The sequence below is a fragment of the Manduca sexta genome, unplaced genomic scaffold (genome assembly GCF_014839805.1).
Source record: "Manduca sexta isolate Smith_Timp_Sample1 unplaced genomic scaffold, JHU_Msex_v1.0 HiC_scaffold_2068, whole genome shotgun sequence".
NCBI classification, from domain to species: Eukaryota; Metazoa; Arthropoda; class Insecta; order Lepidoptera; family Sphingidae; genus Manduca; species Manduca sexta.
This window is the reverse complement of record NW_023592995.1, coordinates 16,754-28,397: the sequence shown is the minus strand read 5'-3', so window position 1 is coordinate 28,397 and position 11,644 is coordinate 16,754. Positions and strand designations below refer to the sequence as shown.

General features: G+C 40.0%; 1 protein-coding gene across 1 annotated transcript; it reads right to left on the bottom strand.

Moving 5' to 3' along the window:
* Nucleotides 1–627: 627 nt before the first annotated feature.
* Nucleotides 628–11,313, bottom strand: LOC115455900 (pikachurin). The gene is made up of 12 exons (XM_037445750.1): nt 11,298–11,313; nt 10,409–10,794; nt 8,838–8,915; nt 8,731–8,789; nt 7,256–7,333; nt 6,683–6,941; nt 6,318–6,412; nt 5,446–5,793; nt 4,884–5,027; nt 3,956–4,042; nt 3,326–3,429; nt 628–2,541 (listed from the first exon to the last, which is right to left on the bottom strand). Exons 1-12 carry the CDS (start codon nt 11,311–11,313, stop codon nt 2,381–2,383), a joined length of 1,815 nt encoding a protein of 604 aa, XP_037301647.1. The 3' UTR covers nt 628–2,380.
* Between the last annotated feature and the right edge of the window lie 331 nt (nt 11,314–11,644).

The following is an 11,644-nucleotide window of genomic DNA, read 5'->3' as shown; positions in this document are numbered from 1 at the left end:
AGTAAGTTATGAAGCATGTCAAATAAACTTATTTACAACTGGTCCAGTTTCAGTATATTGCAATCGGACAATATGTTATAGTACACAATCGTAAACTTTATACATAGATAAATAACTCAGGGGAGATATTCCATCTACCGGGCAAATCCGTCTTTTTGGAATTACGGGAAATCTAATCGAAGAATAGCTTTCATAGCCGTATAGATAAAAGGGTCAAAAACCCCCTATTGCCCCACACGGCTATGAAAGCCGTCTTTCGCTTAGAATGCCTGATATTTAAAAGAGACGAATTAGCCCCCGTAGACGGAATATGGCCCTTTGACAAATACAAGTTTATAGAACATGTCAGGAGAGGTAATATGATCAATATAGGTCTATCAATTCTATTTTCTGTTCAATAAACACTCGAATCGTGTGTTGATAACATAGAAAGCGCATTTTCAAATAACTACTCGATATATTATATACTCTATGACATTATACTAAAGGGTGCTATTCGTTAAGGATAAGCAAAGCAAAATGGCGTTCGGAATTTTAAATTTATCAAAATAGCGCCATCTATGAAACGTGGCGAGAACTTTTAAATATGAAACCTATTCGATATCTACCTTCGTAGTTTACTATGTCTTTCTTTGTTTAGGATTAATAATACAAATATGGTCAATGTTTGTCAATTTTAACATATTTATATTTAATGGTTTCCAAATTCTTTGCATAATCGTTAATATTTTGTTATGATTAACTATAATTGCACTAACTTGTTAATTAATATCTGAATCAGATATTTTTTTGAATTATAACTAACAATTTCTGTAATTATTAAATTAGAAACAAAAGCCCTTTTCCTCCAACTATTCTATCAACATATTATATGTAATTCCGACCACGTTTCACAGATGGCGCTGTTACAAAAGCTCGTAGTATCAAACGCTAGCGCTACTCGCGCCAGTGGCTGGAGTAGCGCATCGTAAAACCTCACTGTATACAAACGCTATGTGTCGTGTACTTACACCGCTATCATATAAAACACGTTCACGTAACAATTCGTGTTCGCCGAGCTGTGCCCACGTTGCGGACGGGTGCGAGTGCGTATGCGAAAACGAATTCATTTTAAATATTTAAAATTGGAATGTCAACAATTTGAGAATTTATAAATTAACATTATTATTTCTTTTGTTCTATATTTAAAATTCAAAAGTAAGACATTCGAAACATAAACAATTTAACATTTTCGCAAATGTATTCTAACCTGACGCAAAAGCGAATGCGAAAGTCCACAACATGGCCACTGCGTATACACATTTAAAGTAAAACAGAACCGATATAGTCATTATGTGCAAAACACACGTACGTCTATAGTTTAACATTACAAATAGGTATCCTCTCGTATCTACTAGATAGTAAAGCACTTTGAAACGTTACACCATTGTACAGGAGACAGATCAACAGAAAAAACATACAATCGAGTATTACTTCAGTTCCTCTTATGCTAAATTGACTAGAATATTTAATGGACCCGGCGCGGGATATCAATGAACTCTGGTGTTTACATTATAAATATAACAGGACATTTTTTTTGTAAAAGAAGCGGAAAAGACATTGGTTATAAAGTGGATTTTTAAAATGGAGGTATGACAGATTTCGAGTGAATTATTCGGGAAATTGTTGAGTAAACAAACACAAAAGTTATATAACTTTTGTGGTATTTGCTTATGCTTAATATCATTTGAAATTGGTATTACTTTATAGTTTCCTGGTGGTACACCGTACACAAGGTGTTAAAACCCGCCTCAGTCGTCCCCGTAAGTGTGTCCCGTTCTGGGATCAGCCTGTGTATATCCGGTGCCAAGGCCAGCATAATTTTGGGGTCGACAGTTAATCACCCCTCGTCAGTAGAAATTCTATTAGTATAGAAAAAGTTGAGTAACCGTTGCACTATACATTGAAACATTGTACCGTTTATATATTAATTTGACTAGAAAACATTGTTCATTGACATCTCCCGCCTGGTCGTCGCTAAACCTCGAAATTGCGAGTGTGTAGAGATGGCGGCCGCCCTCCGTCGCCAGTCACCTGACGCGTCTGATATGTTTGTACGGACTCACTCACAACTTAACTATTATGTTCATCACAAATTTTTGGGAACACACGACATGTATTACCAAAAACTTGAAACACGAAAACAATAAATTAAGTATAAACTTATTAATAAACAAACAGGGAAACACATCTAACGTTCATTTGTATCGAGCCGCGCTTGACGATACGCATGAACTGTTACCGCTCGGCGGTTCATTTTAGTGACCGAGCGGATTGCGATACATTTGAATGTAACGCAGTAGCGATGGGTTTGAATGAACGGGCGCGGTTCATTTGTTGTTCAGGGCGTGCAGCGGCCGACGTTGTTGGTGATGGTGTGGGGCAGCTTGGACAGCGACAGGGGGATGTCGAAGTCGCCGCTCAGCGATATCTGCGACACGCATCCCACCAGCCCGCTCTTGTACTTACCCATCGTGGTGAGCTCTATTGATGGCAGACCGCCTGGAATAATGGGATATGTTACCTATGTCCCTTACTCTTATATTTGTATCCGCGCAGATAACGACCACCGTGCGAGGTGTAAAACACACGGTAATGACCGACGTGTGTTGCATTCCGGGGTGAGCCTGTCTATATCCGGTTTTGAACTGGCCGGCATAATTGTGTCGACTGGTAAGGACTAATCATCTCTCGTCATTTATTTATAAATTGATTATACCTAATCTTTCGGTGAAGGTACAACAAAACGCTTATACGATTATAATTAATATTTTAACAAGAACAACGCTGAACATTAAATTATTGTAAGTACAGAAGACTCACTATAATTCGTATGACTTGCCATGGACACCATCAGTTAATATGTTGGTTTGGATACTACTCCATTTACCATCAGGTGCAGATTTTTCTTGGGTATCGGACCCGCCATCAGCACCGGGAGAAACCCGCGAATGGGATACTGTAATCCGCTGGCTTGGCGACTGAAGAACTCTGGAGGAAAGTTGGAAGGGGATATCTGGGGAATTGAAATATAAATGGAGGAAGCAGAAGGAACCCTTTTAGGATGGAAGGAAGGGAGGTCAGGAAACATTCGCGAGCGCTCATAGGCCTCAATGTGAATTGGTAACCATGAGGTATACACACTTAACTGTGTGACTAGGGCCGCGACAAATATCCCCCCGTGCATGGGCGTGCATTCAGTGTGGAGACCGAGTGCACAAGAATCCCCTCAGAGGGGACATCAGGGGCAGTTGGGGTTAATTCGGCCGTATAAAAATCGCCTTACCAATGTACAGTCCGTTCTCTGTGTTGAGCTGCTTGTGCTTGCCAGGCGAGACCTTGCCGACGGAGCCGAGTCCGTCCACCTCCAGCACGCCCGCCTGACGGTTCCTGAACACATGGACAAACAATTTCAACGTTTGTGAATACAATATCCATAATTTTACCACTGCTGGGCACGGGGCTTCTGTACTATTGAGAGTTTAGGCCTTAGTCCTACACGCTGGCTTATGATTTGGCAGACTTCACATACTTTCAAATTTCTTTGTAGAATTGCTTATACCCCTAGGGTTGGAGAGGTAGGACATTTGAGGCACATTTAGGGGGGCGGTTATATGTTTAAAATAAAATCGTAAAAACAAAAAAAAAAAAATTCGCGTCGGATTGATAACCTCCTCCTTTTTTTGAAGTCGGTTAAAAAAATGGGAACTGTCGTGTTTATGTTAGTCGTTTCATACAGTAGTAAAGGCGGAGAGGGAGTCGTATTTTTAATTAGGGCCCCATTTTTTGCTCTCCGGAACATAGGGCCGGTAAATTTGACACACTCAGTTTGTTAAAAACGCTACGTTACAGGCTTTAGGTACGACTATATTTATATAAAATATAATTATGTATAAGTGCTGCTTGTCGTTAGTACCTGGTGGCGCGGGCGCGGTGCCACAGCCCGTCGTCTACTCGCGTGTGGTTCGCGATGATCACTACCTCGCCGCTACCCAGGTCGTATCTGGAAACATTTTGGTATGTTGAAATAATGTTTTATACATTCTGGAAGATGTTAAACATATTGGCTTCGAAAAAACTGTATATATAAGGTTTTGGGATATATGGTCGCAGGACCCCACAACACCTGATGGTACTTGGAGTAGGGTGTAGATAGATTGTCGAATGACCAGTAATGATTAGACTCCTTTCCTCAGTAGAACCACGGGTGCTGGCATACGAAGCGACAGCTTGATGATTAAAACCATCACGGCCCAAAGCTCGTAGGTTTGCCAACTTTTTTTATATTGCCCTGTCATCATCAGGCTTTGGAATAGTTTGCCTGGACACGTGTTCCCTTCTTCATATAATCCTGGGTTCTTCCGTCGTAGCGTGTAGAAGCATCTGAGTAGGCCGGCATTATGTCGAATGTACTGTAATGTACATAGACTGTTGTTATTTGGATGGTATCTCGTTTACCATCAGGTGCAATGCAATCCCTTTGCCGTGCCCGATTAAAAAGACTGCCTCGGTGGCGTAGTTGTACTGCATGCGCGGTACGGCAGCGCTCTGAGGTCCTGGGTTCGAATAAAGTGGGTAAAGTGATATTTGGGTTTTTCTGCACAGTATCAGCCCGGAGTCTGGAATTTGTGCCCGATATGGCGATAGGCTCGCCCCCTATCACATCATGGGACGGAACACACTTGGCGAAAAGTGGGTGCCATGGTTGCGCTTCTGCATACCTTCGGGGATAAAATGCGTGATGTTGTGTGTGTGTGTGTGTGTATTAAAAAGGAAAAAAACTTCGCCATTGACGTAAAACTCCGGCTGAATGGAACGCAACACGTGTGAGTACGGCGGTGTACCTGAACACGAGCACGCCGCGCTCGACGGCGAGCGAGAGGAAGTCGTTGGGCGGCGCGCGCGCCGAGCGGCCGCTCCACACCACCAGCCCGTGCGGCGACACGCTGCGGAAACGGATGTTGATGTCCAGCGAGTAGCTCACCAACCTGACACAGATGTTTATTATCGCCGCCGTCGCTACACATCAGACTCTAAAGCTAACTTCAGACTAGTACGTACACTATGTATATTATATAGCGCAAGAACTATCAATTCCTATGGGATGTTCCAAATAACGCGACTCGTACTTCTATGTCGTTTAATTTTGATGTTTGTGATTGGTTAAGAGACCGACTTTTCGATCGTAAGATATATTTTAAGATAATCAAAGATTCTCTCCTTTTTATAAAGTAACATAATATCTCAACTCTCTTTACAAAAAGAACACAATTCCAAAATAGAGTAAACACTAAATAACAATACAATTCGACACAATCCAAATTCCTGCCAAAATATTCTCTCTTTTTTAATTCTAAGCTAAGGTAACTGTAACATGCAGCCCAATATCAATCTACATAAAATTACCTTTTGACAGTCTCATCGTCGTCAATGTGTATGAAGCTGTCAGTCCCGCTGAAGCTGGGGTAAGTGTTGGTATCGCCCCAATTGATCTCGTTCGTGTTGGCGTACTTCATTTGCATGTACGTCCGTCCGTGCGGACTGTCTGTGCCTCTCGCATTCACTTCGTTGTGATGTTGGTACTTAAATTTCTTTCTCTCGGTGCGTGTGTGCGCGTGCGCATGCTTCTTCATTTTCTTGTGGTATTTACTTTTTATACCCTTTTTCGCTACTATCGAGTGATGGACGTCGTTTTCAGTTAAATTTTGCGCATATTCCGGGAATGGTTGGATGCTCTCTTTGCACAAGTTGCCGCTGAAAAATTTACAAATTGAATGAATGAATGATACACTTTAGTGTATACACCAAATACAGAAAAATGAACACAATTGGGTAGCTATCAAAGGGAAATAGATAAGCAAAACATGGTCATTCATAGAACTTGATGACGAGAAGTTACGTCTGATCACAAACGTCATGACTGCCCATGAACAGTCGCACCACCACATAATCTTCGAGGCATTGCACTGCGCTCATTACCCTGGTGTGCCTGTGTGCGAGCAAACGAGAGCGAATGGTCTTCGCTGACAGGAACCGACTCGCTCGCTCAGTGAATCACCATGGTATGACATAATGAAAAGTCATTGTAACAAACATCCCAGTGAGCAGGCATAGAGCATGTTATATGTAACCGCTGACTTCAAAAAAGTATTCCAATCCCAAATGGACTAATCAGAATAAAGTTTTAACATGCTTACAAATTACTTGTTTTGATTGGATTATGCTTGGGATCGCGATCAAGAATCGGCTAAGTGATGGTAGTTAAGAGCGGTACATACTCGCAGGAGTGGTTGGCGGGCTCGGCGCAGTTGTCCACGTTGAGGCCGCCCAGCGCCGACGACACCACCGACAGCTCCTCGTCATTTATCACCAACTGACAGTCATATTATGTTATTACTAGCTGTGACTGCAGCTTCTGTTATATGGACTAGGGTTTAAATTAGTTTTCAACAGTTTAGTGGGAGAAGAGGAAAATACACAAAAAGTCAACATAAATCAGACTTACCATTACAGTCTTTTCGAAATGACAATAGACATAATACAGATAGCTACCATTTTTTTTACGGCGATAATTCTGACATTTATAGAGATTTTACTAGGTTGTAGAATCTATATTTCCTTAGCGTTTATGTGGGCCGTATACCTGTCCGATGCAGCCGCTGAAGGAGGAGTGTAGCGCGAGGCGCGGCGGCAGCGGGCGCGGCGCGCCGCCCAGCAGCACGGGCTGGCGCAGCGACAGCGACCGCGCCGCGCCGCGGGACCACGTGCGCGACCACCACCACGCGCCGCCAGCGTCACCGCCACCTCCAGCCTGCTGCGTGCGCACGCGCAACGTCGCGCGCCGATCCCACCTGCTTACCGACACGCTGTACCACGTATTCGGGCGCAATTGATGCGACGACCTGACCGGAAAATATATTTTAGTTTTTATACGATCAAAAAAAAAACTTCTAACTTCCAATCAAAATATCCTATTATTTTTACTTTCAAGACAAACAAGTATAGAATACGTATATAAAGTTTGTATTTTTACTTTAAAACTTGACTATTCAAATATGCGAAGATCCGCTTCAAATGGATTTTAATGTCATCTAGGAAGCCAAAATATAGTTAAAGAGAATGTAACCTATAATTTTCTGAGCAATTGTATTGCTTTCTGTTAACCGGTGAAATTCTGATTCCAGGACTGTATGCTTTGGCTGAAGGTCAAGAATACCTAACGATGGCCACTCCAGATCCAAGGTCGAAGGCGAACTCCAGGAAATAGTCGCGAAGGTGCACCGAGAAAAGTCGCCTTCACCGTTGGCGTGCTCCGAACTGTACAGCAATAGACCATCCCCGTTCGTAGGTTTTAGCGTCATCTGAAACATCATTATAATAGTTGATCAATTTTATCAAAACGTCACACGAAATTAGCAGCAAAAGGATTTTCGGACAATGATTCCTTATGTTTATCCGAATGTTAGACATTAAAGTTAAATTAATTTTCGGATTTTATCACGGATTTTGTATTTTATTTTTTTAAAAGACCGGCTGCCAGACTTCAATACACTGTGAGCTCTTTCTGCGTAGATCGAACCACCAACAGGTTAAAAACTTAAAAAGTTTTAAAATATCGCTAGATATTGTAACTTTGACTTTGATCAACACCTCAGTCTCCCCATGAGGTCGAAGGCTGCAGTCTTTGAAACGTTAGGAGAAAATTAAAATATAAAAACCGCAATAAAATCCGAAAAATAGTTTAACTTTAATGATTTTCAGAAATTCACCCAAAATACGCCTTTCAATAACAAAGTGGTATGCAGTTTTGAAATAGTTCAACTATATTAGCCTAGCATATCACCGTTGCCTGAAAAAAAGCAAGAACAACCATTACTCATAATAAAAGTAATTCGCCGCTAAACTTTCTCTTGCAAAATTCCCAAGTTAATATTTCAACTAGTTAATATATTTCACGTGACTCATAACTGCACTTTACAACGTTTTAAAATTCACCGTGTTCACTGGCGGACTCCATGTTAATTTATTATCATAACTTTATCAAAATGTGCCGCTAACGCAAGAGTGCTCCAAAAGCTTTTAAGAAGCGGTGTCAAAGTTGTTTTTTTTCTGAAGTATAAAGTTTATTTATTCCGATTACCGAATTTTGTGAAATGTTGAAATACCTATTGTTTGTTTTGCAATTTGCACGTAAAAAGGGTGTTTTATATAACTCGCGTTTATATGTACCTATAATATATGTATAATTAATAATTTTATGGTAAATATGTCTACATACAAGGTAACTAGAGTAATTTATCAATATAATGGCATGTGTATATTCCTAAATATTAACAACATATAATAAATATAATTGCTAACATTGATCAACTGCAACTTAGGGGCCGTTCAAGTATTACGTAACGCAATTTTACCCCCCCCCCCCCCCCTCCATGTAACGCGTCGTAACGTTTTCCTGTACGCCCCCGTCCCTCCTCCAAAAGTAACTCTAAAGTTAATTTTTTTTAATATTCACAATTATTTTACCCAATATACCGGCAAATCATTAAAATACCTTTGTTATTGTTTTAAAATAAAAAAAGAAATGTTACATAACGCTTTGTACGAGAACCCCCCCCCCCCACCGCCCCTGTAATGCATCGTAATGTTTTACAAGACCCCCCCTCCTTTCCAAATTGCGTTACGTAATACTTGAACGGCCCCTTAAGCGACGCGTAGACGCTTTCAAATTTGTTGCCGAACAACACTAACTAGTAGGAAATTAAACTCATGTTACATTCGTGTGTGGAACTTCCTACCTGCACATCGAGCCAGAACAGCGCCGAGTTGCCCAGCCCGGGCAAACGGAGATACGATGAACCGTTGAACCGCGGCACCTGTAACAATGTAGATTTCAAATTACAGAAGAAACTTTTCCATTATTTTTTGTACCAATTATTGATGAGACGAGAAAGCCTTTCAACTTTTTTTATACAGGGTCATTTTGACATCGCGTTACTAAATCAAACTACATACTTATCTACTTGGAAATAACACTGTACATTAAATTTCTCGAGCCTTAGGTATAAAATAAAAAAGTGTAAGTTTCGAACAAAATTAATAAAAACTTTAATTTTACACGCTCTAATGCCACTAGTACTACACTAAGATAATTCGTTGCAGCGGTAACATCATACTTTCAGTCAGAAATGTACCCACGCACACGCCATATTCGCATTAAACTACAAAATGATAAAAAAAAACAGTAAACTAAAACGAGAATTTTTCGTTAAAATATTAATTATTAATGGATGTTTTTTGGCACAATGTCAACAAAGGTGAAGATGACTATGTGGTTTCATGTAGTAACGTAATGTCATAATGATCCTGTATACGGTATGGCAAAGTGACCACACTGTAAGTGGAGTAAGATCCATTAAAATTTCGACTGACGAGAGACGGTTACCCCTCGGCAGTCGACACAATTATGCCGGCCTGTTGCAACTGGATATATACAGGCTGTAACGGAACGCGACACACTAACGTGGGCCACTATGGCGGGTTTTAACACCTTGTGTACATTGATTACTTTCCAGGCGGTTATAAAATATATTAAGATATATGGTGATACGACTGCTTTACAGTAACAAAACCACCCCAGCTTCACCTAATGATACTTAGTAACTATCGATTTAATGAATTTGATGTTTAATTCATGTTAAAAGGATAAGGGAAGCGCGACGCGCCGCTCTAAGACAGATACCTACTCAGTTCGCTTCTTAAAGACATTTAATATGACGAAATTTTAAAGGCAGAAATATCCATGATTATTAATTATTTTTACATTTTTCTTTCAACTGCGAGAACTAATCACTAACTAGACGTGAATTTAAATTCTTTACTTGCCAATACTTGTTTAGTTACCCAATTCAACATGTATGATAACCTTCGCAAACAGAAATCAGCTTGAACCTTGCGAAACTATGTGCATCCGCGGTGCATTCATCAGATATACTCTAAAGGAAAGATATAGGAATTAAAGAAGGATGGAGGGTTATTTGGGCTTTAAGATGTTTCATCATACAAAACCCAGCAGGAAGCCATCACTTTACATCAGTAACAGTGGTTGGTCCGATACAGCCGGCTGCAGCTAATAATAACTCACAGTGTAGAATGTAAATAATTAAGTAGGTACCTATGTCTACAACAGGGCTATCTATAGATACTCCCCAACTTAAAACTTGGACTTGATTCTTAAAGATAAAGCCAGGACCGTGTCGTTTCGCGACATGTTACCCGCGTGATTTAAAACAGCGATGAGGTACCTGCAGTGAAATTTTATTTTACGGCAACAACTAAGTTTTGATCTATTACAGTTAGAAGTACCAACCTTCAAATCAAGCGTTATTTCGCATTTGTCCCCAGCGTATCCCAGCGGGCATAAGCACACTTTATTCACACACCCACCGCCATGCTGACATTCGCAAGCATCTTTGTCTTCCCGTTTCCCAGCCTTTTCGTCGTCATCGCCCACATTTAATCCACTGTCTATTTTCGATGCACCATAACTGCCAAGTGGATCAATTGAATTTTCTAGTTTGTTGTGGTCTTGGTAATTCTTCGCGTCTCTCATGACAATGTCGTTGTCTTCGAAATGCACTATGTCGTTGATGTCGTATATGGAATGGCTTTGTATGTCAGGATGGTGTTGTGAGGTTTCTATTGTGGTGACTTCACTCGGTGGTTTCCAAGGAGCGAGGGTCGGAGCGCATTCGCCTGAAACAAATTAAGTTAGGTAATCATTACTTACTGTTAATGTTCTGTAGGTAGGTATTTTACATAGTAACGGTTCATTTGGAATCGCATGGTAAAGGCGTTACTAGATCGATTTAGAGTATATTACTTTGGTATTGATAAGTTCATTGTTGCGAAAAGTATCAAAATGATTGACTTATTTAAGGAAAAATCTTTCACATATTTTTTTTAATAGACCTTGTCGCAAATTTATTTTCTGCTAGTCGTTGGTCAAAAAGTTAATAATAATTAAATATAATAGTTATTCATTTAAATTGCTAGCTAAGTTTAAGTATTTAAATATACGAATATACAAATTCCATTATTCAATTTATATTATTATTCAATTAATATTTGAACTACATTAAAATATCGATATCAATAATTTCTAAACAAATCCACCCATCCCTAAGCTCGTGTGTAAACAAACATAATGATTTTAATGTATAGAAATCACGCCTAAAAGAGTCCAAAGCTTAACAAACCAGATCCACATATCATTTTAACTCTTCTAACTAACGTCATTTAACTTAACTAAAGGCCTGTCCTCTTTATATTTAGTCATTGCCAGGAATACGTAAGACTAGGCAGTATGGTCGTAAGACTATAGCCTGTCCTCTAAGGACGAAGAAAAAAAATCAAGTGCCCTGGCAACACTGGTCTAATGTCATCAGTGTTGCCAGAAGGTTACATTTCTTACATTTTTCGTTACTTTTGACCCCCTCGCGTAACATGTAAGTAATTTTTATATTTAAGGTAATTTTCGTAACTTTTGAGTACAACGAGATTTGTAATACAACATTTTTATTGTAAACAGTTTACGAACGCATTT

Bases quoted from the DNA above. Each gene is read 5' to 3' on its own strand.
- LOC115455900 (XM_037445750.1), bottom strand. The intron at 8,916-10,408 runs GTTGGTACTTCT...ACATTGTTACAG, and splicing joins AAATAACGCTTGATTTGAAG to GTGCCGCGGTTCAACGGTTC. The intron at 6,942-7,255 runs GTATTCTTGACC...TTTTCCGGTCAG, and splicing joins TCTGGAGTGGCCATCGTTAG to GTCGTCGCATCAATTGCGCC.